Source organism: Ixodes scapularis, unplaced genomic scaffold (assembly GCF_016920785.2).
Source record: "Ixodes scapularis isolate PalLabHiFi unplaced genomic scaffold, ASM1692078v2 PGA_scaffold2__306_contigs__length_199485367, whole genome shotgun sequence".
Taxonomy (NCBI): domain Eukaryota; kingdom Metazoa; phylum Arthropoda; class Arachnida; order Ixodida; family Ixodidae; genus Ixodes; species Ixodes scapularis.
Window position 1 is genome coordinate 91,940,290 of NW_024609857.1, and position 26,288 is coordinate 91,966,577.

Consider the following 26,288-nt stretch of genomic DNA (forward strand, 5'->3'; position numbering starts at 1 on the left):
GCCCGTTCACACTCTTGCGACTGCTTGCGACCTCTTAAACCTGGGTTCCTTAAAACTTCTTAAACCAGAGAACACACTGGCGCCATCTATTGGGAAGCAGTGTAAACTCGGCGGTCCGGCATATTTTTTTTTATTATTTCTCGCGCAATATCCTTTCTTTTTTGGCTCGAAAAACTTTTGTCAGTGTTATAAACGAGCCTTTCTATGGGTATTACGCACATTTGACCTTGGAAATCCCGCAAAACCTTCGCTTTTGTGAAATGCAGTTCTAGGGTCGCCGCATAGATGGCGCCACAATGTCAGTGTGTTCCCTCATTCTAAAAACATTTAGGAAGTTGTAAGAGATCTCGTCTCTCTCAGTCGTACTCGGTCACAAGAGTGTGAACGGGCCTTTACAGTGCATTTGATTCGGTGGTCCGTGTAGTTGTATTTCACCCTGCTTTCTGCAACAGCGTGACATGACGAAGAGCTGGAACGTTCACGCGGTTTGTGCTGGGCTACCGGTTGACCCAGGGGCGGATCAAGAACTCCGTTTTTTTTTCGTTTTTTTTTTTTTTTTTTTTTGGGGGGGGGGGGGGGGGGCGAGGGGGGAGGGAAAATCTAAACTCTAAAGCAAGATAAACAGGACTCCGGTTGCGCCTTTTGTTTTAACCGCCGCAGAACCACACTGCGCCGACGGCCCCTAGATGTGCGCCGCTGCGTCGACTTTTGGTTCTAACTTCTGCCGTGCTTTGAAACCGCCGCCGCGGACTTCAGTCTAAGCGACGGAGTGGTTCTCCAAGTATGTGCGCCTGCTAGGGTGCGGCCTACCCTATTTCGAACCCTCGTCCTTGAGTACCGAGCTTCCTACCACCTGGCAGGGCGGGAGTTGGTTTTATTTCGGGGAATCCACCCATGTCAAATCGCCCTCCAAGAAGGGGGCGGGGGGGTCGACTGTTTGGGGGGTAGGCGGCCGCCCCCGTCGCCTCCCGCCTCCCCCTTGGGTCTGCCCCTGGATTGACAGAAGCCCGCGTCGCCCGCATCGTGAGAGTGCACTTGGGCTGTTGTAGTGGCTCTAGGCTGTTGATGCTGAAGCCTTTCATCCGCGGCTTGCCGTCAGCTGATCCGGCTGCTCGACGGTGAGGAAGCGGCGAAAGGGACCTCTGAAGCAAATCTAAATCCTTGTTCATCTTGGGGGATGCTGCGTCGTGGTGACGAGCGAATCCCGACATAGAAAAGGAACGGCGGTTTTATTGCCTCGGCGGCGTCGGTCGACGGACGTTCCTCTGTCCCGCGTGACTGTGTAGCGGGCGGCCGTGCTTCCCTGAAGCAGACGACGACGAGGTTTTATAGCGCCAAAATGCTGGTGATTGTGCGTCGCCACAATCTAGTTATCCGGTGTCAAAGTGTGGAAGGTGTCCAAGTGTACTGAGGGCGGGAACTACAGGCGTTTTGCCTTGCTTTCGTAACCGAAACCAGAACAGCGAGATAACTGCCTGCGTACTCCAAAATGATGGAAGCAATAAGTTGCCAAAACCTGTTTTTAGGGTTTCAAGCCGAGTAAACAAGACAAATATAATTAAACTTCGTTGTTAGTATGCAGGAGGACTTATATAACACAACAATACATTCTTTCCAAAACAAAAAAGAAAGTAAAACTTCGTCCGCCGTATATGGCAGCAACTTCTCCACTGCGAAACCTATGCTGGCAACGTAAGCGGTTTTAATATGGCAGCCTCCGCTTTGCGCCGCGTTCCCTTTCCCTCCTTCCCCCCCCTGCGCAGATGCATTACATTACTTTTGGCTTGGAGTAATATTGGTAATATGTTACGCCAGTTGGCCACTTTTATAATCTCAAGAGAGAAATAAATGATGTAATTTACTGTTTGAGATGTTGAGCACAAGAAATATCTGAAAGCAACGTGATCATTATTATCATCATCATCTTTTTCGACCTTTTTTGCGCTTTTGAAGGCGAAGTAAACGAAGTCAGCCAAAGCCGCCAAAGCCGTGAAGCGTGAAGCTCCAAACCGCTCCAAACACTGTGCTCGTGGCTGACCGAACGCGAAGCGTTCATGATCAGGCCAAGCAAGTGCGGTAAATAATCACCGCGTTGTTAGTGTATTTGCTCGTTTATGGTGCTCTTTTCAGTTGTAGTTCACAAAAATCTCGCATTCATCTGTTTTGCACTCTTCATAATCAAGCACCCGAAAGGCCATGACTGATGAAGCCGCAATCATGGGCAAGTTAGAGTGCTTGAAAGAAATCAGGTACTGTCATTTTGATTCTGCTACGCTCAAGCCACAAGAAAGCTGGGATAATGCGGGAAAAAATGCGATTTTTTGTTTGTATTCTAAAATTCCAGAGCACGTACGGTTCAGATGGAAAAGCTCAAGTCGCGGCTCAGGCACGAAATCGAGTCCACAGAGAACGAGGAGCGATGTCTTCAAGAGTATCGCCACGAAATGGAGCTACTGCTTCAGGAAAAGATGGCCCACGTCGAGGAACTGCGGCAGATCCATGCCGACATTAATGTGGTAAGCGAAAAACTATCCCAATGTGTATTCGCACGTGGCTTCGGGCGTTTACATGAATTGGCCGTACCACAAACCTGAAGGTCCGTCGGACGATCTTGAGTGCTACTTGCTTTCAAGCGATCCGTCCATATGAAGTGCACTCGTTTCTGCTAAACGCGCTAACAGTGAGCTTCTACCTATGTTTTGCTAGAGATGACAAGCATAATTGGATGAAAGGTAAGTATAGAAAAAGCGTTTTGGAAGCTCATTGTTAGCATATGCTCAGCATCAAAAGATAAAAACTTTTGTATGGATCTTTGTACTGCACAAAGTGGATCTGATCGTGAATACAGCAACTTGCATCTGCTACACTCTGCCTAAGAGGGTACAACTTGTCTGGTAGAGTATGACTACTCACTTAGATTTCTTAATGTGCACCATATACATAGGGATTACACAAATGCACGCCACTGCAATGTCTATCCACATAGAAACTGGCAAGTGTTAGAATTGCACCCATGATAGCTTAGTCTGCGGCACTACAAAGGCACGGTTTTTATGCCATATGGTCATATAATGAAAAGACATGTACAGCATGGTACAGCAGTTCGTACATGTCTTTTCTAAGCACCCAGGAAAGTGTGCAAAAGGACTGCACAAGATAAGACTTGTTGAAGGTTCGCAACAAAAGAAGAGATGTGCTTGTAGAGTGCCGATAAAAATGAGAGCTGAGGTTGAAAGGCAGATAGAACAGCTTCTAGAATGGAGTATGATCTATCCAGTTGAATCAGAGTTTGCTCATCCGGTAGTGTGTGTAGCGAAGAAGGATGGGAGTGTGAGATTGTGCATCGATTATAGGCAATTAAACGCGATCACTGAAGTCGATGCCTTTCCAATGAATAATGCTACCGAAATGATCTGGATGGTCGCGAAGGCGTCGTACATAACAGTACTGGACCTAACCCGTGGGTATTGGCAAATACCAGTCGAAGAACGGTCTCAGAAGTTCACAGCATTCGTAACCAATCGTGGGCAGTACGCATGGAAAGTTATGCCCTATGGGTTGAAAAATTCAGCGGCAACTTTTCAGCGCGTGATGAATGAAGTGTTGCGACCACACAGAGAATATGCAGGCGCATATATCGATGACATTGCAATATATTCTTCTAAGTGGGAAGACCACCTTTTGCATGTAAAAAGCGTTCTCGAAACCTTAAGTCGCGTGGGGATTGCGGTGAAGCTGTCCAAATGCAGGTTTGCCCAGGGAATGGTCATGTACCTCGGCCACCAGATCGGCTCTGGGAGGCATGCTCCTGACCCCGTTCGTATCAAGGCGATTCAGATTATGGAGAGGCCAAAGACGAAGAAAGAACTGAAGAGCTTTTTAGGGCTAAGGAACTACTATAGAGACTACATTGCGAACTATGCTGAAGTGGTGTTGCCGTTGACCGCGCGAACTGGAGACAGGACTCCGAACGTGTTAGAGTGGGGTGAAGAGGAGGAACAAGCGTTTCAAAAGGCAAAGTGTCTCCTGATGGAAGTCCCAGTCATGAGAGCGCCAGATGCCAGCCAGCCTTTTGTTCTGTCCACCGACGCATTGGATAGAGCTATAGAGGCATGTCTTGCCCAAAGGGCAGGTGATGGGAAAGAGTACCCGGTGGCGTTTCTCAGTAAAAAACTAACTGATCCCCAAACCAGGTGGGCTGTAATCGAACGCGAAGCTTACGCGATTGTGTGGGCCTTGGGTCAGTTGGAAACGTGGCTATTTGGGGCGGAGGTCGAAATTCGCACCGACCATAACCCTTTGCAGTATTTGGCGTCAGCAGCACCAAATAGTGCGAGGCTGACTCGTTGGGTGCTAGCGTTGCAAAAATTTAACCTGAATGTCCAGTACGTAAAAGGGACGAGAAATGTCCCTGCTGATGCGTTGTCAAGGCTGTAGCCGGGTGGAGTTTTGTTTGTGGTTAATGTACTTTAGATGTTCTCAAGAAGTTTGTCAGTCTTTCTAGTGATCATTCACGCCGAATGGATGGGAATGTGCGCGCAGTTCGTTTTCTTTTGTTCTAAATGTTACGATTGTAAAGGAATACACAAATTGTGATTTTTTTATTGGAAAAGAAAAAAAAAAAGGGGGGGGGGGGGCGTGTCATGCATGTGGCATGCACGCCGTCGCCGACGGGTTATCGTGCTTTGTGATTGTTATATTTTTGTTACCCGTGGTGTGCGCTGATTGGTGCGACGAGAAAAAGACGAAGTGACGACGAAAGGACCGAGGCTGGAGACGGTGCGCGAGGAGAGAAAAGGAACGCGGTGCGCTGGAGCTGGTGCAAGCACGACTTCGAACCGGAATAAAACGCTTTCCCCCCAAAAGGCTGGCTCCCTGCCTTCCCGGGTCCCACGGCGCCCAAACCACAAGCCGTGACTGGTGGTACACACACTGGTCGCTTTAACTGCCTCCATTGCTGCTGGGCTGTTAGAAAAAATTTGGAGTTCAAAGTATACTCTACACTAATGCAAGTTACTATCTTTAGAGCCCTGGAGAGAGGCCAAGTTTGTGCAAAGGAAGCATTTCGAGTGTGAGGTAGTAAGTATTAGGTGTGCTCGCTGAGAGAACATAACACAACAATGTGTCTCTATCATTTCGCCTAAATGCAGCATATCATTTTGCCTACATGCAGCGTAAGTGTGCTCACTAGCTGGTGACTCCAAGTATAGGTCTGCACGGGCTGGCCTGGCCCGCGTGTTGGGCTCGGCCTTCACGGCCACATTCATTTAGAGCCCGGGTTGGGCACGGGACTTGCATTCAAGTCCACCAAGCAAGTCAAGACGGCCGTTACTTTTTTTTCTGAGCAGCAGTGTTTTGTTGGAAGTGTGTTTGGGGGGGGTGACTACAGTTGGGGAGATCCAAATGTTGAAAACATGTGTGTGTGTGTATCTGTGTTTGTACGGTTCAGTTTGTGTGAACCGAATGCTCTTCCAGAGCACCAGTTGGTGGCGTTCATTTTCGTCGCTGGTGGTGCCGCCACCATAGTACAGTCGCTTCTCCCCTTCCACACGCACACATTTGCGCCTACACAGTGCGCACCCTCGCAGGCATAGACCATCTGTACGTACGAGTGCCTGCATCCACATTATGAGTGAAGAGGTTCCTATAGGGTGCGTTTTCTAAACAATTTCTCACAGACAACCGCAAAAGATAGCAATATTTTTTTTTTTTTTTTTCAGTTGTGCACAGCAGGAGTGGGCAATTTAGAACTTTGCCGGTATTTTGTCTGAATCCATCTCAACGTTTTCCTTCCTTTTCAACCTTGTCACATGGTTTTGTTTACTGTCGTTTGCCATTTTTATTTTTCCCATGCGGGTTTGGTCGCAAAAAACAAAAAATGATGGGGGCGATTTCTTTTTTTTTTTAGTGAGCTGCCTGTGCTTACAGTGTGGTCTGACTAATAAAAGCAGCCCAAAAAAAAAAGGAGAAAGGATGCCTACTGTATTGGCGGGTACCATAGTCAACATGTCTGGCAGTGGCAAGCAAACTGCCTCGCAATTTATGAGCTATTCATATTGGGTGAAAATAGAGCGGGCCTCAGCGTGCTTGTGAAAATTGCCGTCAAAACGGGCCGGGCTGGGCTTCTAAATATCGGCCCGTGCAGACCTCTAACTCCATGACGAGTGATGTATGAATGCAGCTTGGGGTCTTTACACTGCTTCCAGGAGGCACGTTTGCTGAGGATTGGATCTCCTCTTGAATTTCCATTTCCCTAAGGTATGCTGAGATTATGTCAAAAGAACCGAAAAACGTATTGTACAGTCCTTGGAAGTTTTTAGAAGCAGTTACAGGACTCATAAGGATTGAAGCTTTGTTCACCTGTGTCCTAAAGGATCAGATGTGTGTGCAATCTCAATCTATATTTCTTTGTGTCTCTGGGTTAACATGTTTAGTTAGACTGTCACCATTTGGTGGGTCTCTTCACCTGAAACCAGATTCTAACAAAAGGAACAACATGGGAGCTGAACTTGTCATCACTTCAAAATAGACTTTTTTCATTTTATAAGGTTGGCAGAGCCCAAATGTCTATGCAACGCTGTTAAGAGGGAGTGCACCTCCAAGCAGTTTTTCACCGTTTTAAAAACATTCTCACGTGATAGACATTCTATGTATCTTTCTGTATTCTTTTCTCAAGACATTGACAGCGTATCGAGGGCTTAACCATGACAAATTTCTAACCACAGGTTTAATTATATTAAAAAAAAAATCGTGAAAATAGTCAACATCCTTTACAAAATCTACCGAATAAAAAGTATGTCAAATCTTTCAATTAATCCCTTCAAAATTTAATGCAGAACCGATTGATATAAAACAATTTTGATGTAAGTTTATCCATTACTTGAAGCAAGGCGTTGGTGCTTTTTTTTCTTTATTTTTTAGATGTTTTTTTATTTTGCGAGATCACGCTCGCTGTCCCTTCATCCCGATCCGTCGGTTTAAAGACATGAAGTAGTTATCGGTGTTCCTCCGCGCTTTCATTCGCTTACAGTCTGCCTGTCCGTCCGTCAGTTGAGCACTGCTTTCCCTCGGATTTGTCGCTTCTGTATAGGTCTGCGTGTTTCGTGTTTCCACCAGCCTTGAAGCTATGGGTCGCAACAAGCCTTCGTATGGCAAGCGAAAGCACTGGAAAATTTTTATTTGTGAGCGTGTCCCTGTGAAAGTCACAGCTGATGAGGTTGATGATTCTGAGCGCTCTTGTGGTGGCCCACATGATTCTGTGTCTGGAAGCAATGACGGCAGTGTTGAAGTGGTAACCGCGCAAGACTTAGCGTCCAGGCTCCGTGGTGAAGGAGAACCGGTATGTCCTTCGGCCTTGGGGTTGCAGATATCGGAAAACACATGTGCACAAAGTAGCTCCTTCTTTGCCTCCTTTCTATTTTTCACGGACGTCCTCTGACCTCCGTTGGGTTCGTGGTCACCAGAATCTGACGTGGGGAAAAATGAGTTGCGAGCTCCATAGTCAGGGTATTTCTACGGCAGGGTGATAACTTGCTGTTCTTCTGGAAATTCTATAGTGCCCAAAAAGGTTGCGTGGGTAATGATTAGGGTATGTTTTTCCTGGTGTTTATTTTTGGAGAAAAAATCGGTCGGTGTTTTTCGGTGTTTATTTTTTAAACACCAGTATTTTGGTTGAACGTCTCGTGACGATGATCCACAAAGCCACTTTCGCTGGCTACTTCCGAAGGCTGCACCGAACACCTTGATCCGTCAGTGAGGCGTCCCTAACTAAAACTTCCCTTCGCTAACCTGTCACAGCTTACAACTTTTGGAGGTGATAGATCAGATAGGGAACAATGAGGGAAGAGAAATTTCGGCACATACCTAACCTGAGCGGATAGAGAGAAGATGGAAGCTCTCCCCTCTTACCGAGTCCTTCTTTTGTGTATCTCAGGCGGGCTTTTCTTTTTCTCTCGGCTGTGGTTTCCATAAGGGAAAAGGGAAACCTGCAGATGACGCTCTCTCAAGGCCAAAGCAAAAATGCAACTGAGAATCAGTTTTGGGGTGCGAACTTCGAATAGCATATGTCACTTGGAGAACGAAACACGGCGAAGCTGTCTTTTACAACATAGAGTTCACAGCCCGAACAGTAAACTTACAAAATATGTGAACTCAAGACCACCGTCCATTGTATTCAAGTCTCTAGGTCATTGCTCGCCCTCTCACGGCGGAAACTGGAAGCGCTCTAGTGAGGGTCCCCCGGTTCTCCTGCTCAGCGGGTACAACGAAACTGCTCGCGATTATGGCTGGAGGAAATGTCATTTCTGAATGCAAACAACACTCCACCGTCCCAATGTAGCGATGCAGCTGGTATTTGATTGTGCCTTACTATCTAAAGGGTTTTAGTATTGAATATAAAAGCAAGTGCCGTGCGTTAGTGCAGGAGTTGCGTGCTCCCCGCTGCATATGCGCGCCGTTGTCATGCGCCAATCAAAGACCGCAATCTTGGGCTCTGCTCATGGGCAGTGTGAAACACGCAACATTAACGCAAAGACGCAGTGCTTGCGCTTGCTCATATGCGCAATACTAAAACTCGCTTCTGTTTCACCGGTTTTCCAACGCCAACGAGACATGCTGCAGTGAGCAGACGTGCAAGTGGTAGGCGTTCCCTCGAATTGGAAAGATGAGCTTGGCAAAATGATGGTGCGTAAAAATTAAAGAAAATAAATGATATGAGAAGTTTCGTAATTAAAAAAATAAACGAAATTCCTCTTTGGTTTTTCTGGGCGTTTGGTCGGGAAGGATTGGCGTGAACTTTGAAGTTCTGCCGATTGTCGAAAATCGCGAATTTGATAGCACCGTATGCTTTACTCACAATTATTGCCATTTTACCTGGATTTCTCAGACTAGCTAGAATATTTTCATTTATTTTAGACTATTTTTATTTTTATCTTGTTAATTAAAAATGCTGCAATTGGTACCAGTGGAGATAATTTTCAAACTTTGGATTGCCATAGTTGTTTGCACATTAAAATTAGATAGTAAGCCACACGACAATCACAATAATGTGCCATTTAACCATAATAGCCTTTAAAGAAAGGTTTCACTGTTTTTTTTTAGCATATGAAAAACTTTGATATCATTATCAAGTTAGACTTAAACACTGCATTAATATGAAGTCCCATGCGTCACGCATGTCTTAAAAAACAAACCTTTGTTGTCTAACTCGGATTCCGTTTGGGCGGTTTTGGTTGTGAGAATAGCAATTCTTAATTTATATGTTTTGTGAACTTATTCAGAATGCATCATCTGTGGCGATATTTTGCATAATTTGGATTGATTTTGTTATTCTTGTGCTTAAAATAAATGCTAAAGCAATTAATCATCCGAATGTTCAAAAACCCATTAAAGGGCCCGCAGTTCATTATTTTACATGACATTTATCTGAGTGAGAAAAATCAGCAAGAGCACAGAAATATCAGCACTGAATTTTTCAACAAATAAAACATTTTGATACTTCTGAGGTGTATGAAAGACCCAATCTTTAAAAGGTCACTGAACTCTGCAAAATATTTTGAAGTGTCTGAATCGGATAGGTATATGTCACAAAATAAAATGTCCGCGAACCATTTCTTTAGCTTAATAATTATGCTGTGAGACACATATTGAATTGGAAAAACAATGAACGAAATTAACACCTACCTATATCGTGAAATTCCATGAAAAGTAGAAGTTAGTTAAGTTAGTTTAAATTTTGTTCCTGAATTAAAACGAGCCTCCTGGCGTAAGTATTACGCAAAACACCGTTTTTGTTTACAGGATAAAGAGGTTACCTGTGGGCCTAACACCCTGGCATCCTCGTATAAGCGGGGATAATTTGTGTTGCTCAGTGAAGCCAGCACACCAGACAGGCTCAGCAACTGGAATACCAGCTGCACGCATCTCCGACCCTCACTATAGCCGCCATTTTGAAAAACGAGTTGCGCCACCTATAGACAGTTGGAGTCGAGAATAGGACCTGCACGCATATATAAAAAAATAGGCACAAAAAAAAAAATTCCCCCTAAATTATTGCTCTAGTGGTTGTGTCAGGTTGGTTGGGTTCGTTCTGGACACCTACCAACTCACAATTTAGAGGTCAAAGAAATCTATCCCACTCAGGCTCAAAGCACAGGGAGGACTAATAGATAGCAAACAAACTACAGAGCAGAAACGCACTTATGGACTCTATTTCCACGTTCTACTGACGTTTGTGGACATTCGTTTCATTCCAATTAGAGACGTCCATTTCGGTATATCAGAAAAATTTGGATTCGCCTCTCAGTGAGTGCGTTGTCTTTTTATGAATACTGATTTCTTCTTTTCTTTTTTTTTGTGTCTATGGGATATCACGGTGGACAGAAAAATTGATAACAAAAACGGTAAAAGCAATTGTGCTTCGAGAAAGAGGGCTGTTTGTTGTCTTTGCGATCAAGAGTGTTTTCTGAGCCACATCACCCGCATTCCTGTGACACGTCGCTCGCTTTTGCGTCGCACCCCTCGAATTTCGTTTCGTGTCCAGTTAGACCATTATGATGCTCGTAGGAGCCGTTTCAAAATTCTACCTTTCTCTCCTCTCTGGCCTCGTAGGACCACCGAGCTCGTCCAATAGCTGCAATAAAGGAGAAGCGTCCGCTCTCTTGCGGCAGAGCAAAAATTTCCAATCATACCATTTGTGCATTCGTTGCTTTTATAACATTGTGGCACCTTGTCTTTTATCCTTTCCTCGTCCATTATTCTTTCTGCACATTACGGTTGTTATGGCGACAAGTACGATTGCACTCTCGATTTTGAACGTTAGCTCAGAGCAGAAACCCAAAATGTTGGGTAGGTGATGACTCAGGATATTGCGGTGCGTCCCAAAAATGATGCCTTTATATAAATAGAGTTGCTCTGTGGATTTAGCACCCCTTCAAAGATTTCCAGCTGTTATGTATTTGGAATGCTGCCATGTTGTTAGAGAAAAATGTGACTTTGGTTACTGTGTCTAGTTCGAAATAGACCATCGTGATGCTGATAAGAGCTGTCAACGCAGAGTGCTACTTTCTCTCCCATCTGGCTTTAGTAGGACCACCGAGCTCGTCGAAATAACCACAAACAAGGCGGGAGTGTCCGCAGCTTTGCAGCAACCTCTTCAATTGGTCTTCAATTGGTTTAAGAGCCTTGTCTATTAATATATACTGTAAACGACTTATTTTTCGCGGGCTCAGTATTTCGCGATTTAAATCGAAGCTGAAGTTTTGGAATAATTCACGGGTTCTAATTTTCGGGACGTGGTGGGATCTCAATATAGTTTACATTTTACCGGAATTGTTTGCGAAAGCTATTTTTCGCAAATTGTAGGCAATTTGCAAAAATTAGGTCTTTGCAAGAATTAAGTCGTTTACAGTATTACTCTAAAAGACTTATTTTTTGCAGGCTCAATATTGTCACGGGTGGTGACCAGAATGACAATAAATAAACAGGAAGAAATAAACGTTTAATGTGGCAAACTTGTGCCGAAAACAAAAAGGAGAATAGAAAATAATAACAAAGCGTCGCGAGCGTCGAGGTCGGCGAGACAGCAGAGTCGAGCGCTGGGGCGAAACTGGCTGCAGATCAGGAGGCGGAGTCCCTTATGTACGCGCGTTGGGTTCTGGAACAATCGGCCCAGATTGTTCGGCGACTGGAACATTCGGAACTCGATCATACGAGAATGTTCTCGAACACACGAGAACGCAATGTTGAAAGAACAAATAAAAGATCATTCCACTGACTGGAATCGAACCCAGACTTTCTGCGCGACAGTCAAGCACGCTAACCACTCGGTCACGCGCGCGGTCGCTCGCCGGCGAGCGTGGCATTACTCCCCCCTTTAAAAAGGCATTGTCTCGATGCCACGTAAAAGGCAACAAAACAGAGCGAAACAAACAAAAAAAAAAATGGGAACATACGGAGGCTCGCCAAACACAATCCTATCAAGCGGTGCACAAGATCACAGTTCGCAGTCTTATCGCGCGTAGTACGGCTTGAGGCGCACGACGTGGACGACTTCCGGTCGTGGAGCGCGGCGTGATGAAGTCCGTGTTCCGTCGGGCATCACCTCGTAGTTCAGATCCCCGAGTCGACGAAGTACTTTGTAGGGTCCGAAGTAGCGCTTTAGGAGTTTCTCACTGAGACCACGGCGACGTATCGGTGTCCACACCCACACCCTGTCTCCGGGCTGGAAGTGGACGTCCCGACGACGGAGGTTGTAGCGGCCAGTGTCGACACGTTGTTGGGCTTGAATACGGTGTCTGGCGAGCTGGCGGACTTCTTCTGCTCGTTGGGCAACCACCTGGGCGTCGTCGCTTCCGTTGACAGCCGGTTCGTGGGGTAACATCGCGTCCAGCATTGTCGTTACTTTGCGACCATGAACCAGTTGGAAGGGTGTCACCCCGGTGGTCTCTTGCACGGCCGTGTTGTAGGCAAACGTGACGTACGGCAACACCTCATCCCATGTCTTGTGCTCTACGTCGACATACATGGAGATCATGTCGGTGATAGTCTTGTTGAGTCTCTCCGTCAGCCCGTTGGTCTGCGGGTGGTACGCCGTTGTGCGCCGATGGCTGGTGTGGCTGAGACGAAGGATTTCTTGCGTCAGCTGGGCCATGAACGATGATCCACGGTCTGAGATCAAAACTTCGGGAGCGCCGTGCCGGAGGACGATGGACTCGATAAAGAACTTGGCGACTTCCACAGCAGTCCCTACAGGAAGGGCTTTCGTTTCGGCGTACCGTGTGAGATAATCTGTGGCGACAATGATCCATCTGTTTCCTTGCGTCGATGGTGGGAAAGGACCAAGTAGATCCATTCCGATCTGCTGGAATGGTACGGTCGGGGGAGCGATCGGATGCAGGAGACCTGCCGGCTTCGTCGGCGGTTTCTTGCGTCGCTGGCACTCGTGGCAGGACCGTGTGTAGAAGTGAACGGTCTTCGGCAGCTTGGGCCAGTAATACCTTTCACGGATCCGGGCCAGCGTACGGCTGTAACCAAGGTGTCCGGACGTCGGGTCGTCGTGGCAGGCTTGGAAGATCTCCGCTCTAAGGTCGGTAGGGATTACCAGCAGCCATGGTGTGCTGTTGTCTCCGAAGTTCTCCTTGTAAAGTACACCTTGTCGGAGGACGAAAGTCGGCAGGGCTCTCGAGAAGACACGGGGGACACTACCCCCTCGTCCTTCGAGGTGCTCGATTAGCGCGCGCAACTCAGGATCGTCTCTTTGACGTCGTGCCATGTCGTCGGTGTTTACTGCACCTAGGAAGCACTCGTCGTCATCGTCGTTGCTACTGGCGGAAGGTGTTTCGACGGGGGCTCTGGACAGGGAGTCGGCGTCGCTGTGCTTGCGGCCTGACTTGTAGACCACAGTCATGTTGAACTCTTGTAGTCGTAGACTCCATCGAGCGAGGCGTCCTGACGGGTCCTTGAGGTTCGCAAGCCAGCAGAGCGAGTGGTGGTCCGTGACTACACGGAACGGGCTCCCGTACAAATACGGACGAAACTTCGTGATTGCCCAGACGACAGCGAGGCATTCTTTCTCAGTCGTGGAGTAATTTTTCTCCGCCTTGGACAGTGTTCGACTTGCGTAGGCGATAACTCGCTCGGTGCCGTCTTGCACTTGAACCAGTACCGCGCCAAGTCCAGCGTTACTTGCGTCCGTGTGAATTTCGGTTTCCGCATCTTGATCGAAATGTCCTAGAACAGGAGGAGTCTGCAGTCGTCGCTTCAGCTCGTCGAATGCCTGCTGCTGCTTCTCGGCCCATTCGAACTTCTCGGCGTCCTTTGTGAGGTTTGTGAGTGGTGCGGAAATCCTTGCAAAATCCCGGATGAAGCGCCGATAGTAGGCACATAGTCCAAGAAACCTTCGCACGGCCTTCTTGTCTGTCGGTGCTGGAAATGCTGCGACGGCGCGAGTCTTCTCTGGATCGGGGCGAACGCCTTCGTTACTAACCACGTGACCTAGGAACTTCAGTTCGTCATAGGCGAACCGACACTTTGACGGCTTCAGGGTGAGTCCGGCGGTCCGTATGGCTTGGAGAACTGCTCGGAGTCGTCGCAAGTGCTCGTCGAAGTCGCTGGAAAACACTACGACGTCATCGAGGTAGACGAGACAGCTCTGCCACTTCAGTCCTGCCAGTACGGTGTCCATGACACGCTGGAAAGTTGCTGGAGCCGTGCACAGTCCGAAGGGCATCACTTTGAACTCGTACAGCCCATCTGGCGTGACGAAAGCTGTCTTCTCTCGGTCCCGTTCGTCGACTTCGATCTGCCAGTAGCCGCTCTTCAGGTCCATGGATGAAAAGTATCGGGAGTGGCGCAGCCGGTCTAACGTGTTGTCGATGCGGGGAAGTGGATAGACGTCTTTCTTCGTCACTGCGTTCAGCTGCCGGTAGTCCACGCAGAACCTAAGCGTTCCGTCCTTCTTCTTAACCAGTACAACTGGAGAGGCCCACGGACTGCTTGAAGGTTGGATTATGTCGTCGTTCAGCATCTCTTGCACTTGCTCCTGGATCACCTCCCTTTCTTTAACGGAGACTCTGTACGGCGATCGATGCACAGGGCGCGCGTCCTCCTCAGTAACGATGCGGTGTTTCGCAATGGCGGTTTGGCGCACCCTCGACGACGTCGCGAAGCAGTCACTGTATTCGGCGAGAAGTTCCCTTAGCTGCCGTTGTTTCGGGCCTGGAAGCTTGGGGTCAATGTCGAGCTGCGCTGGTGCCGTATCGTGTTGCTGAGGTGGGAATGATTCATCAGCAATCGCGGCGATTTCGGCGGAGTTCCGAATTTCCTCGACGTGGCCTACAGTGGAACCTTTCGTGAGGTGTTGCGCTTCTTGTCGAAAGTTTGTCACGAAGACCACGGTGCGCCCATCCTGAAGTTCAGCCACTCCTCTTGCGACGCCTATTCCTCTTTCTAGGAGTAATTGAAGGTTGCCTTCAAGAACAACTTCGCCGCAGGTAGCTGCATCAGCCACAACGGGTACGACAACACTTGATCGCGGCGGCAGGTTCACGTGGTCGGCAGCGACTCGGACGGTGGCTGACGCTGTTTGAGGTTTCTCTGAAGACGGAACAGGCTTGCGCAGCGTCAATCTGTTCTCACCAAGGTCGATGACGGCGCCGTATTCACACAGAAAGTCCATGCTGAGAATAACGTCTCTGGAACAGTCTTGTAGAACGACGAACTTCACAGGGCACGTCTCACCGCGGATCTCGACGCGAGCAGTGCATCTCCCGATGGGTGTGATGAGGTGCCCTCCGGCGGTTCGTATTTGAGGTCCATCCCACGGCGTCATGACTTTTCGAAGGCGGCGGGAGAGCCTTCCACTCAAGACTGAGTAGTCTGCTCCGGTGTCCACGAGTGCAGATGCGTCGTGGCCGTCGATGACGACGTTTAGGTTATTGGACACCACTGCAGCGGCGTCGTTTTGGTCTCTGGTAGCGTTCGAGTGGGGGCCCCCCGACGTTCGTGGAGGATCTTGGCGTCGGTCGTCTTCGGCAACTCCACCTCCAGGGGTTGCCACGCCTAGTTTCCCCGGCGAGGAGCGAGGGGGGACAGGCTTTCACGTCGTGGTCGGTGCATCGGCGAAGCTGGACGTCGCGGTGACGGCGACCGGAACTCGCGTTGGGACGCAGGCTCGGGGGACTGAGGTCTTCGCAGGTACTCGTCGATCTCAGTAGGGCGTTCACCATGACGGGGGCGCGGGTCGTTCGGGTGGAACCCGCGTAGCCCGAGTCGTCGGTATGGGCATCGGCGGAAGATGTGGTCCGCTTCCCCGCAATGGAAGCACAAAGGGCGTCGGTCGGGCGTTCGCCACACGTCGGTCTTGCGGGGTGCGCGAGGCTCCGGGCAGGCGTACTGGACCTGGTCGTCGTGGCGTCGGTCGTGCTGCGGCGCAGGAGACTGACGTCGGGGCGGCGCGACATAGGTGCGACGAGGAGGCGGTGGCCGTCGGGCCACTGCGGCGTAACTCAATGTCGGTGGTTCCGGAGCGGTACTGACGGGAACCTCAGGCTGCAGCGCTTGCTGGACTTCTTCCCTGACAATCTCGGCGATTGAGGGCGAAGCTGGGCTTGCGGCGGCAGGTAGAAGTTTCTTGATCTCCTCCCGCACGACGTCCCGGATAATCTCGCGGAGGTCCGGGCTGTTGCAGCTGGAAGTCGGGAGGGCCGCGACGCCGGGAAGTCGCTGGTAATGGGAGGCCCGTGCTTGAAGGGCACGTTCAATGTTTGTTGCCTCCGTGATGAATCCTTCGACTGTGGTAGGCGGGGCTCGCACAAGGCCTCCGAAGATGTTTTCTTTGACGCCTCGCATCAGGATTCTCAGCTTCTTCGCTTCGGAGGCTTGAGGATCGGCGCGGTTGCTGAGTCGCAGGACATCCTCCACGAAGCTGACGATGCTCTCGTTAGGGCCTTGGATTCTCGCTTGAAGAAGCTCTTCCGCGCGTTCTCTTCGTTGTTGGTTCGTGAACGTTCTTCGCAACTCAGCTTTGAGTTGCTCCCAGGAGGTGATCGATGCTTCGTGGTTCTCGAACCAGTTCCGAGCGGTTGCTTCCAAGGCGAAGTAAGCATTCTGTAGACACTGTTCTGGTGTCCACCCGTTATGACGGGCCACTCGTTCGTACTGTTGGACCCAGTCGTCGATGTCTTCGTGGCTTTCGCCGTGGAAGGGAGCCGGTGTCCGAGGAGCGACGGGTAGGTAGACGACGGCAGGAGCGGCGGGGTTCTGCGACTGGTTGGCCATCGTCGTCGTCTCCGGCTTGGGCGTGTCCAGCAGTAAACCGTAGTCAGGATCCTCTTCCTTGGTGCGGCGGCTGGTCCGAGTTTCAGCTTCCGCGGTGAGTGGTCTTCTCACCGAGCTAGGAACCGGACTTGGAGTGCGGGCCCTTGGAGGGGAACGCTGCACGGGCATGCGGTACCCCGCACCTCCACCAAAATGTCACGGGTGGTGACCAGAATGACAACAAATAAACAGGAAGAAATAAACGTTTAATGTGGCGAACTTGTGCCGAAAACAAAAAGGAGAATAGAAAATAATAACAAAGCGTCGCGAGCGTCGAGGTCGGCGAGACAGCAGAGTCGAGCGCTGGGGCGAAACTGGCTGCAGATCAGGAGGCGGAGTCCCTTATGTACGCGCGTTGGGTTCTGGAACAATCGGCCCAGATTGTTCGGCGACTGGAACATTCGGAACTCGATCATACGAGAATGTTCTCGAACACACGAGAACGCAATGTTGAAAGAACAAATAAAAGATCATTCCACTGACTGGAATCGAACCCAGACTTTCTGCGCGACAGTCAAGCACGCTAACCACTCGGTCACGCGCGCGGTCGCTCGCCGGCGAGCGTGGCAATATTTTGCAATTTAGGTCGAAGTTGAAGTTTTGGAATAATCCGCGGGTTCTAATTTTCGCCACGCGGTGGGATCTCAATATAGATACCAATTTTTTACATTTTACCGGAATTGTTTGCCAGACCTATTTTTCGTGAATTGTAGGCGATTTGCGAATTAGGCCCTTGCGAAAACTAAGTTGTTTACAGTATTTTAAACCTATATGAACATGTCACAATGTTTCACTTGTCGAAATGTCCAGCAACATCCTACATACATTCATTAACTCCATAGCATTGTGGCACCTCATAATTTTTTCTTTCCTCATACATTTTGTTTTTTTTGCGCATTACGGTTGTTACGGCGCCAAGTCCGACTGCACTCTTTGAATATAGGCTGAGGTCATGTATGAACTGGTTGAAATCAGAAAAATATTATTGACACTAGCAAAGTGAATTTATCATATCGATCAGAAATGTGATTTGAAACGCTCCATCTGAATACACGTAGTGCACAGTAAATGCAATAGGGAGTCAGCGTTCAAAACGCCGCTCCCTAAGGTTGAAAATTTCTCTGCACGACGAAACGGTGAGGATCTTTTTAGCGTCTCAGATGACGCGGACCTGCGGCCTTTTACACCCCCAATACTGGCGCCATCTAGGAATCACGCGTCAACTACGTAACAATCTGAAAGAACCTGAAATGGGTGAAAAAAAAAAATGGTTCTGCGACTTTTTAATATTAAAACCTTGAGATGAAACGAAGCGCTGAGAACTTCCGCAACCCTGTCCCCCTGCAGATGGAGACCGTCATCAAGCAGTCTGAAGAGGACAGGAACAAGCACCTGGACGGTGCCAAGCAGATGCACCACGAGTACAAGCCACTCAAGGATCTCGTCGACAAGCTCCGGCTGGAAATTGGTCTTCAGAAGCTGCCAGAACTGCACGAGGAGGACCAGACCTTCAAGCCAGAGTCAGTGGCCTCCATTTTCACACTGGGCCAGATGCAAAAGGATCAGCCACTTGGTGATCAGTGTGTCATTATAAGTATGCGCCTGGGAGAGGCTGATCGCAAGGTTCTTCCCTTATGGCCCATGTGGTGGTACCAGAAGAAGTAACCAACAAAAACGGTGCTCCACAGTTGGGGAGCGGTTTGTGTAAACTGTACTGCTAGGAATTCAGAAGTTCTTTATACTGCAGTTGGCACTAAAAGAAGTTAACGCAAGTGGTCGATGGCTAAAACGGTGAAATTGCCACACACGACACTCATTACTGCAAATATAAACCGAGAGCAAGTGCAATTGAGCCATTCCCACATTTTTATCCCAGGTGTGCTTCAACAGAGTGTTATCATTTGCAAATAATTTTTTTTTTACTACATTGATGCTTTCATTTATGATCCTTGCAAATTCACTGTCTTAAAAGGGCCTTGAGGAGGTTTTTGAGATCACTTAAATATGGCAATAACTCATTCTGTGAGCTCTGAGCATTCTAGAAATTCCTAAATCACAATGATGCGCGGCCAATTTCCCTAATAAAAAAGCAATCAAGGATAGCAACATGCCGAGGTCATCTCTGGCGATGGGAGGAGCATGTTCCGGCAGCCAGGACGACATGTGACTAATAAAAACGCAACATTTTGTGAAGATTGTGAACGCCGTTATTACAGAATGTGTATGCTTTTGGAGATGATAAGAGCAAATAAGAGTATGAGACAAATGTTAATTTTTCGTGGAGAGAGAACAATACTGCAATAATCGTTTAAAAAAAACAGTGCACTATGCTTTCTTTTTTTTTTCTTTTTTTGCGGGAGTAATGTGTTCAGACATCTGCTGGTCTGCTCTTGAGCGTGCGCTCGCTGGGCTGAATCATCAGTGTCAGGTTAGCGAGAGCCTTGGTGGGGGGGGGGGGGGGGGGGGCGATGACACAATGGCTACGATGGTACACAATTGACTTCGTCTGCTATGACAGCACGACTGACTAAAAAAACTCTCCCAAGTCCCGGCGTCCAAGCGACGAGGCGCGCGCATTCGAGATATCACTCCGCGGGTCTACCGGTCGGTGACGTGAGGATCCTTTGCTTGCTGTTGGCTGACAGTAGTCCTGGTTTCAAAGCATGCTCCTCCTATTGCCTGAGATGACCTCGGCGTGTTGCAATTTTTGATTGCTTTTTTAATAAGGAGATTGACCGCATATTATCATGATTACGGATTCTAGGATGCTTAGAGCAAACAGAGTGAGTTATTGCCATATTTATCTCAAATCTCAAAAACCTCCTCGGTGCCCCTTTAAGAACCACCAATAGCGGTAAAGCGGCAAATAAATACGAGGATATCACTTCTCTTAGCAAACAAGCAAAAAGAGACCCCGTATGCACGCTCATGACACAATGGCTACGATGGTACACAATTGACTTCGTCTGCTATGACAGCACGACTGACTAAAAAAACTCTCCCAAGTCCCGGCGTCCAAGCGACGAGGCGCGCGCATTCGAGATATCACTCCGCGGGTCTACCAGTCGGTGACATGAGGATCCTTTGCTTGCTGTTGGCTGACAGTAGTCCTGGTTTCGAAACATGCTCCTCCTATTGCCTGAGATGACCTCGGCGTGTTGCAATTTTTGATTGCTTTTTTAATAAGGAGATTGACCGCATATTATCATGATTACGGATTCTAGGATGCTTAGAGCAAACAGAGTGAGTTATTGCCATATTTATCTCAAATCTCAAAAACCTCCTCGGTGCCCCTTTAAGAACCACCAATAGCGGTAAAGCGGCAAATAAATACGAGGATATCACTTCTCTTAGCAAACAAGCAAAAAGAGACCCCGTATGCACGCTCATGCTTGGCCAGCTAAAGCCTATGGCAGAGCAGTGGTTTTCCAAAATCGTGCTCTGATAACGGCTGCTGTCTGCCAACCTCCTCCATGCTACAAAAATGGCACCTGCCAAGCAGTCTCATTTCCATTGTGTTTGCATGACTGCAGCGCCACATGTTGCCCTTTTTTGATCTGGCAATTGCTTGTTTGGGCTAATTTTTTTGAGTGCGGACCATACCTTATTACATTGTTTTTAGTAAGGCCGATTCCAAGCCTTGCTTCGAGCTAAAGAAACCTATTTATTTGATAGGTGTGTATACTTGAAAATGAACCCTCTGGAGCTTCTGAGTGACAGCTGACGTTTTGCTAAGAGACTTTCCTTTAGTGAAAAGTCAGCTGTCCCTCAGAGTCTTCCTACTAAAGTTTCCAAGAGGTTCCGTTTTATGTTCTTCCTACCAGCCTTAACTGCTGTCAAGTTCGCTTTTGATTTATATGGTGTTGTTTCTCGAATATCTGCAGTCAACAGTTTGTAACGTTGGAATTTGTTTTGCTTTATGAATATCCCAAGATCGGAATGTATCTTTTATGTAGCAGAGCGCACGTTCATATAAAGGCAGCAGACATTGCAAGATGTGCTGTCCTTTTTGCTGTCTCTGTTTAATTCCTTTCTGTTAAAAAAAAAAAAAAAAAAAAATGTTTATTTTAAGGTATATTCACTGGGAGCTTTTCTCCTATCCTTCCATCGGCCAAGGCAAGCCGTAGTAAGCTGTTTTAGCCAAGCCCAACCGTAAGAGAGGTTTTCTTAATATTGTTCCCCAAGGTAATCTACACTTACAAACTGAGCGTGTCTGGTTTGTGACTGAGATGTCCAGTGCAGTCTTACACGCACATCCACCAGTGGAGTGCAGCTGTGGGTAATGCGTATGTTTTGAGTGAACTGCTAGGTGTGCCACAAGTGACGATGGCGAACACAGCTACCAATGCTACCCAGCTAAATAAAACCCGAGCAATCACAAGGTAAAGGCTCTACCTTTGCCAACACGACAGCGGCAAACTTCATTATCGTAAAGAGTCATACAGGTAGCGTCACAAAGTATTCGACGAGTGCGAGACTAGTAGGCTTAATTATCTGCCGTCTGATCAGCGAGAGGACAACTGCATTTGGAAGTTTTTTGGTACAAACAGCAAGTGCTTCGCACGGTGCATTGAGAGGCGGCTAAAAGAGGCATGTCCCCACCTATACTCCGTGTCACTAGTTCTGTGCAGCGCAGGCAAAGGCAACGCCAGGCGAAAAGAGAAAGGGCGAGTACTGAGAAGGCGGGACGGGAGAGGGGGTCACGGAGGGCGAGTGGAGAAAAGGAGGGCACAGGGAGGTTAGGAGAGGAGGTTTGTCTCCTCCTCACCTTCCTAGTGCTTGCCCTTTCTCCCCTCACCTGTCATTGCCCTCTTCTGTTCTGCATGAAACTAGTGACATGAAGTATAAGCCCTTGGTACCCGGGGGACTTTTCTCGTTGGGCGCGTGCAGGTTTTTCGAGAAGCAGAAGACGGAGTGGCACCAGAGCGACATGGCGGAAGCAGCCCTGCCCCCGTCCCTGGCCGCAGCGGTGCAGCAGATGCAGCAGCCGGGGAGGAGCAAGGCTCTCGCCGAACGCCCCCAGCCCTCGGCCTTCCGCCAGCAGCCCCCGCCCATGAAGGTAGGGGCCATGGAGGCTTGGCTTCTTCGGAGCTTGGCCTCCGAAGAAGCCAAGCTCGGAGCGTCGACACTCTGTCCCCCTATTGTCTTGTGGGCGCTGCCATTTTATGCTCATAGGGCGGTTTCACGACACACCTCTTCGCTTCTGGTAGGGCCACGTTCCGCCGTGTTGTGAACAGCGCCCGCTACTCTCCCCATTCGTTTGCACACAGACGCTTAGTTATTGGCGTCGTTTCTGGGGTTCGGGGCACAAGCATGGGGATTGGCCCCGTCGACTACAGAGCTCGGCAGGTACGACCGAGGCAGTATTAGGGGTTACAAAAACCAATGCTTAATCCATCTTTATCCTTCGAAGTCACCCCAACAACATATATTGTGGCCATTTTGGCCGTCGACGGGTCGACTTCCAGATTGCCGGTTAATCTTAGGGTAACTCCAAAGAAAAAAAAGTATTTTTTAAACAGCCTAATTGGGACAAGCATGTCATAAAACAAATTTTCTGCGAAAGCAAATTTTTTATAAAACAATATTTACGCCACAGGACGTAATTTAGTCGGATTCATAACCTCCACATTTGAAACTCCCGCTCTTTCGACCCGCGCACAGGAGAAGTACGCCCCGCCCCTCATTCTTGGATTCTCTTGGATTGACTTGGCTGCGGAGTACGCAGCGTCTTGACTTCTGGCCGCGGATCGGGGGGGGGGGGGGGAGAGGAGGAGGAGGAGGAGGGGAGGAGGAGGGGAGGGAGGGAGGAGGGAGGGAGGGAAGGAAGGGAGAAGGGGCCGTCGATGTATGCTGGAAGCTAGAGCCGGTTTGCTTTCGTTGTATTTGTTTGGTCGGTGAAAATCTTGCGACGACGCACATTCAACATGGTGCCGGTAGTGTTTTGGTTTGACGGGACGCGACAAGCCTCCGCTGTTTGCGAGTACATGTAGCGAAGACGTGACCTGAAAAGTGCCCCAGAGAAATGCTGGGCAAGGCTTCTCCAGCTATTGTATACCTCAAACAGACTATCCATTCAAATGCATAGTGTAGACTTGCAGAGAATGCTTCCCAAGACGTCATTTTGTTTTCATGGTTTAAAAACCACATTTTCGCGACGTTGGTGAGATAGTACACAACATTCGCCAATTTTGTGTGGTCATCTCCAGCGCTTGCGAAGGCTCATCCCGATGTAGAAGTTGACCCATTCTTCCACGTCTTCGTCACCGAAGTCAGAAAAGACTCCGGGATCCCTGCCGGGACGGCATGTATAGGAGGGGCGGTTGGGATGGAATGCCCGTGGCGGCAGAAGCCGACATATGGGGTGGGGAGGGGTGTTGCACTTGCACCAGTTACGGAGAATATTGGCGTCGAAATGACTGCGGTTCTAATCGGTAGAGAGATGGAAGACCCTTCCATCTCTCTACCAGAGGTGCCGAAGTAGATGCAGTGGGCTCGGCCAATGTCGCCATTTCAGGGTCACAATGTACGACCTTGGAGAACCGGGTTAGGTGAAGCATTGAATAATCGTCCTCAACCGCCCTGCACCTCCACCAATACGTGAGAGCTTTTCAATGAGCTCACTGGAGTGACAAGCGGATACGGTTGTCCAGTCCATATTTTGTATTCGGAGAAGGGTGCACCAAAACAAGTTGTGTTTATCGGGCTCACAGGCACGCTGTGCCACGCGCTGGCAATGCCGTTTTCCTTATCACAATATGCAGAACGGGTACAATCGGTGATGGTTACGATTAGAAAATTCCACTTCCCGAGCTTTGGATAGTGTTGGGGAGCTCGGGCGATATCGCTCTGTTGTGTACTGTTCTAAAGTTTCTGGAGGATGGAAAAGCGTTTCCTGTGATTTCGCACAAAGCCATAGAAAACTGGCAAAAACAATTTTAAGCAACCAGACGACTAAAATGTCACTATGATCCGGTGTGGCTTGTTTAGTGGCACTAGTGAGTGCCAGGAGGCAGATGGAACCTTTTCAAAAGTCAGTCCTCTAGTGACTGTCGCAAAAGCTTCAACATTTCTTGTCTAGTGGCAGTAGTGGAACAACGAAATTGCTTTAATTATGCACTTTCTAGTTCAGAAATCGAAGGCACCTTGGGCCGATTCCAAGGGGTCATTTATCTACCGTCTGCTCTGTGCTTTCGAAGTTCAGTGTCCTACATGTGGAGAAGCTGCATGTGCTTTCTCACAAATGTCTGCAGTGCTAAACATGAATGCGTGGCTCTCAAAAGTGCCTTCTGTGGGCAAGTTCTCTTAGAAACAATGCATTCAGCTGCGCTCAGCTCACGCACCTGGCTTCGTCTGCACTGCGGACATTTTGTGATATAGAGTATACACATTTGCAAGTCCGGCCTCAGGGTGTGGTGGCAATCAATTCATTGAACGACGTTTCATTAACAGCTCACATGAGCTTTTTTTTGTAATAAGCTGCATGAGACTGTCACCGCGAAGTGCCGTGCACGGGTCGGTCAAGTGAGTTAACAATTTTGTAATGAGCCGCCGCGGACTGTCGCCTTTTAGCAGTGTGAACGCAGGCGGGTGTTGGGTTAACGCGCACCCCAGTGATAGACGCGTGACGAAATGTCCCTACAGCTTGCAATTCACGTAACGAGTGTCGATGAAACGTTTGTGTCAATGAAATGTGTCCATGAATGGCATAGTCAAGAAATAACACATTATTTGGCTAATGAATATAACAAAGAGTGCATCAGATTGATGTCCGACCGAAAAAAAAACTTGTTAAAGACAGAGGTGTAGTTTATCAAGTTTCAGATGACTGGGATGTCACCTTCTTTCCTCTTTACAGTGCAATTTTCCCCTGTGCAAAACGAATACTTTCAACCATATTGTCAAGGGTATCAGTTTCAGAAGCTGAAATTAGTGGTAGATGAGTGTCCTTCAGACTGAAGGCTTTTTGCCATTAACAGTCTATGTTTTGGAAACAGCACACCAGTTTTGACAATATTTGTGTTATGTTCCAGGCATGCTTGTCCTGCCACCAGCAAATCCATCGCAATGCACCCATTTGCCCTTTGTGCAAGGCAAAGAGTCGCTCCAGGAATCCCAAGAAGCCCAAGCGAAAGCTCGAAGACTGAGTCGACCATCCCTGGACCCTGAGAGCCCCTCGCATCTCATTTCACTGGTACGGATCGAACAAATCCCCATCAACACATTGAGTGGCTCATATGTTCACTTAAATTTCATCTTTAAAGAATGTCAGTACAACAATTTAAGGGGGTGGGCATAAGGCATGCAAAGCTGGCCAGACATGGTATGTAGCTTTCTTATTTTTGTCTTGCATTTTAAAAGGCATGGAAAGATTGTGAAACAAGTAAGACTAATTTTTTTTTTTTCCTTCTTTTTTGAGTTGGGCAAATTTGTGGCTGGAGTGTAAATTTAAACCATGCTTATTATTCACAAGTATGAGTGTATTTTTGGAGAATGCTTTTTTAGGGGGAAAGCAAGGCTTTCGCCCCAAATCCCCCAACCACATGTACTGTGCAAACCTAAAAACATTAATTAGCAGGATTTTCATCTGTCGTTTTACCTCAGCACCTTCACTTATTGTTGCATCATTTACCCAGTCCTGCTGCCAAGCTTTTAAAAGCATTGATTTCAGTCTCAAGGAGCAAATCAATACTATGCTATTGTTAAGCTTTTGCTGCAATGACCTTATTGTTGGTATGTTCAGTGATTTTAATTACTGTGATAGTGAAGTAATGTAACTACTATGGTGTGTGAAGTCACATTTCAATTTATACACATTTATAAACAAGACCAAAGAAAGTGGGTGGCACATGTAGCAGTGTTTGCTAGATAGAAGTGTAGAAGTCTGAGAGTCTAGTTGTGAGAAAAGATTGTGCAGTTTAGCATCGAGGCTGGTTATGAATCTCTGCAACTTCTGCAAGCTAATGCCCAGTTCATTCAGTATGTGGGCACTCGCAGTAGCTGGCTCGACGTCTATCCAGTGGCGCCTGCTTTTAGATGTGTCCATTAAACACCTTTGTAGTTTAGTGTTTGTAATTGTCCTGCCATTGTAGCCAAGAGCTGTCACCATTTAGATTAGCACCTCAACTTGGTCACCAGAGTTCCATGCAGCTGTAGTGATCATAAAAGTAACCATAGCTGCCATACAAGAAACACATTCTGTATGAATCATACTACGTGCCAAACTTGTGTTTGATGGAATGTATCGTGCTAGGTTTGCCAGTCTTTGTACTTGTAGGATGCCGGAACCAAATTGAAAATAAAGCCACTTTACACCACGCTTGTTTGATTCATGCACAGCGTTCCACGTTGCCACAATATACATTTTCCTGCCATGGAAATGACCGCATCCAATGTACATTCCAGCCCTGCACAGTTAGGCCGGTGCTTTCTTACGGGTCTGAGCAGGCAAAGCTGCATCTTTCTTAAAAGAA

At 48.1% G+C, this 26,288-nt stretch overlaps 1 protein-coding gene across 1 annotated transcript; it reads left to right on the forward strand.

Moving 5' to 3' along the window:
• Positions 1-1,949: 1,949 nt before the first annotated feature.
• Positions 1,950-26,132, forward strand: LOC8033343 (zinc finger C4H2 domain-containing protein). Its single transcript, XM_002403710.4, has 5 exons — positions 1,950-2,249; positions 2,345-2,516; positions 18,163-18,335; positions 21,706-21,874; positions 24,849-26,132. The coding sequence occupies exons 1-5, from the start codon at positions 2,197-2,199 to the stop codon at positions 24,960-24,962; spliced, it is 681 nt and encodes a 226-aa protein (XP_002403754.1). The 5' UTR covers positions 1,950-2,196; the 3' UTR covers positions 24,963-26,132.
• The last annotated feature ends 156 nt before the right edge of the window (positions 26,133-26,288 follow it).

Bases quoted from the DNA above. Each gene is read 5' to 3' on its own strand.
- LOC8033343 (XM_002403710.4), top strand. From the start codon at position 2,197: ATGACTGATGAAGCCGCAATCATGGGCAAGTTAGAGTGCTTGAAAGAA. The intron at 2,250-2,344 runs GTACTGTCATTT...CTAAAATTCCAG, and splicing joins GAGTGCTTGAAAGAAATCAG to AGCACGTACGGTTCAGATGG. The intron at 2,517-18,162 runs GTAAGCGAAAAA...GTCCCCCTGCAG, and splicing joins TCCATGCCGACATTAATGTG to ATGGAGACCGTCATCAAGCA.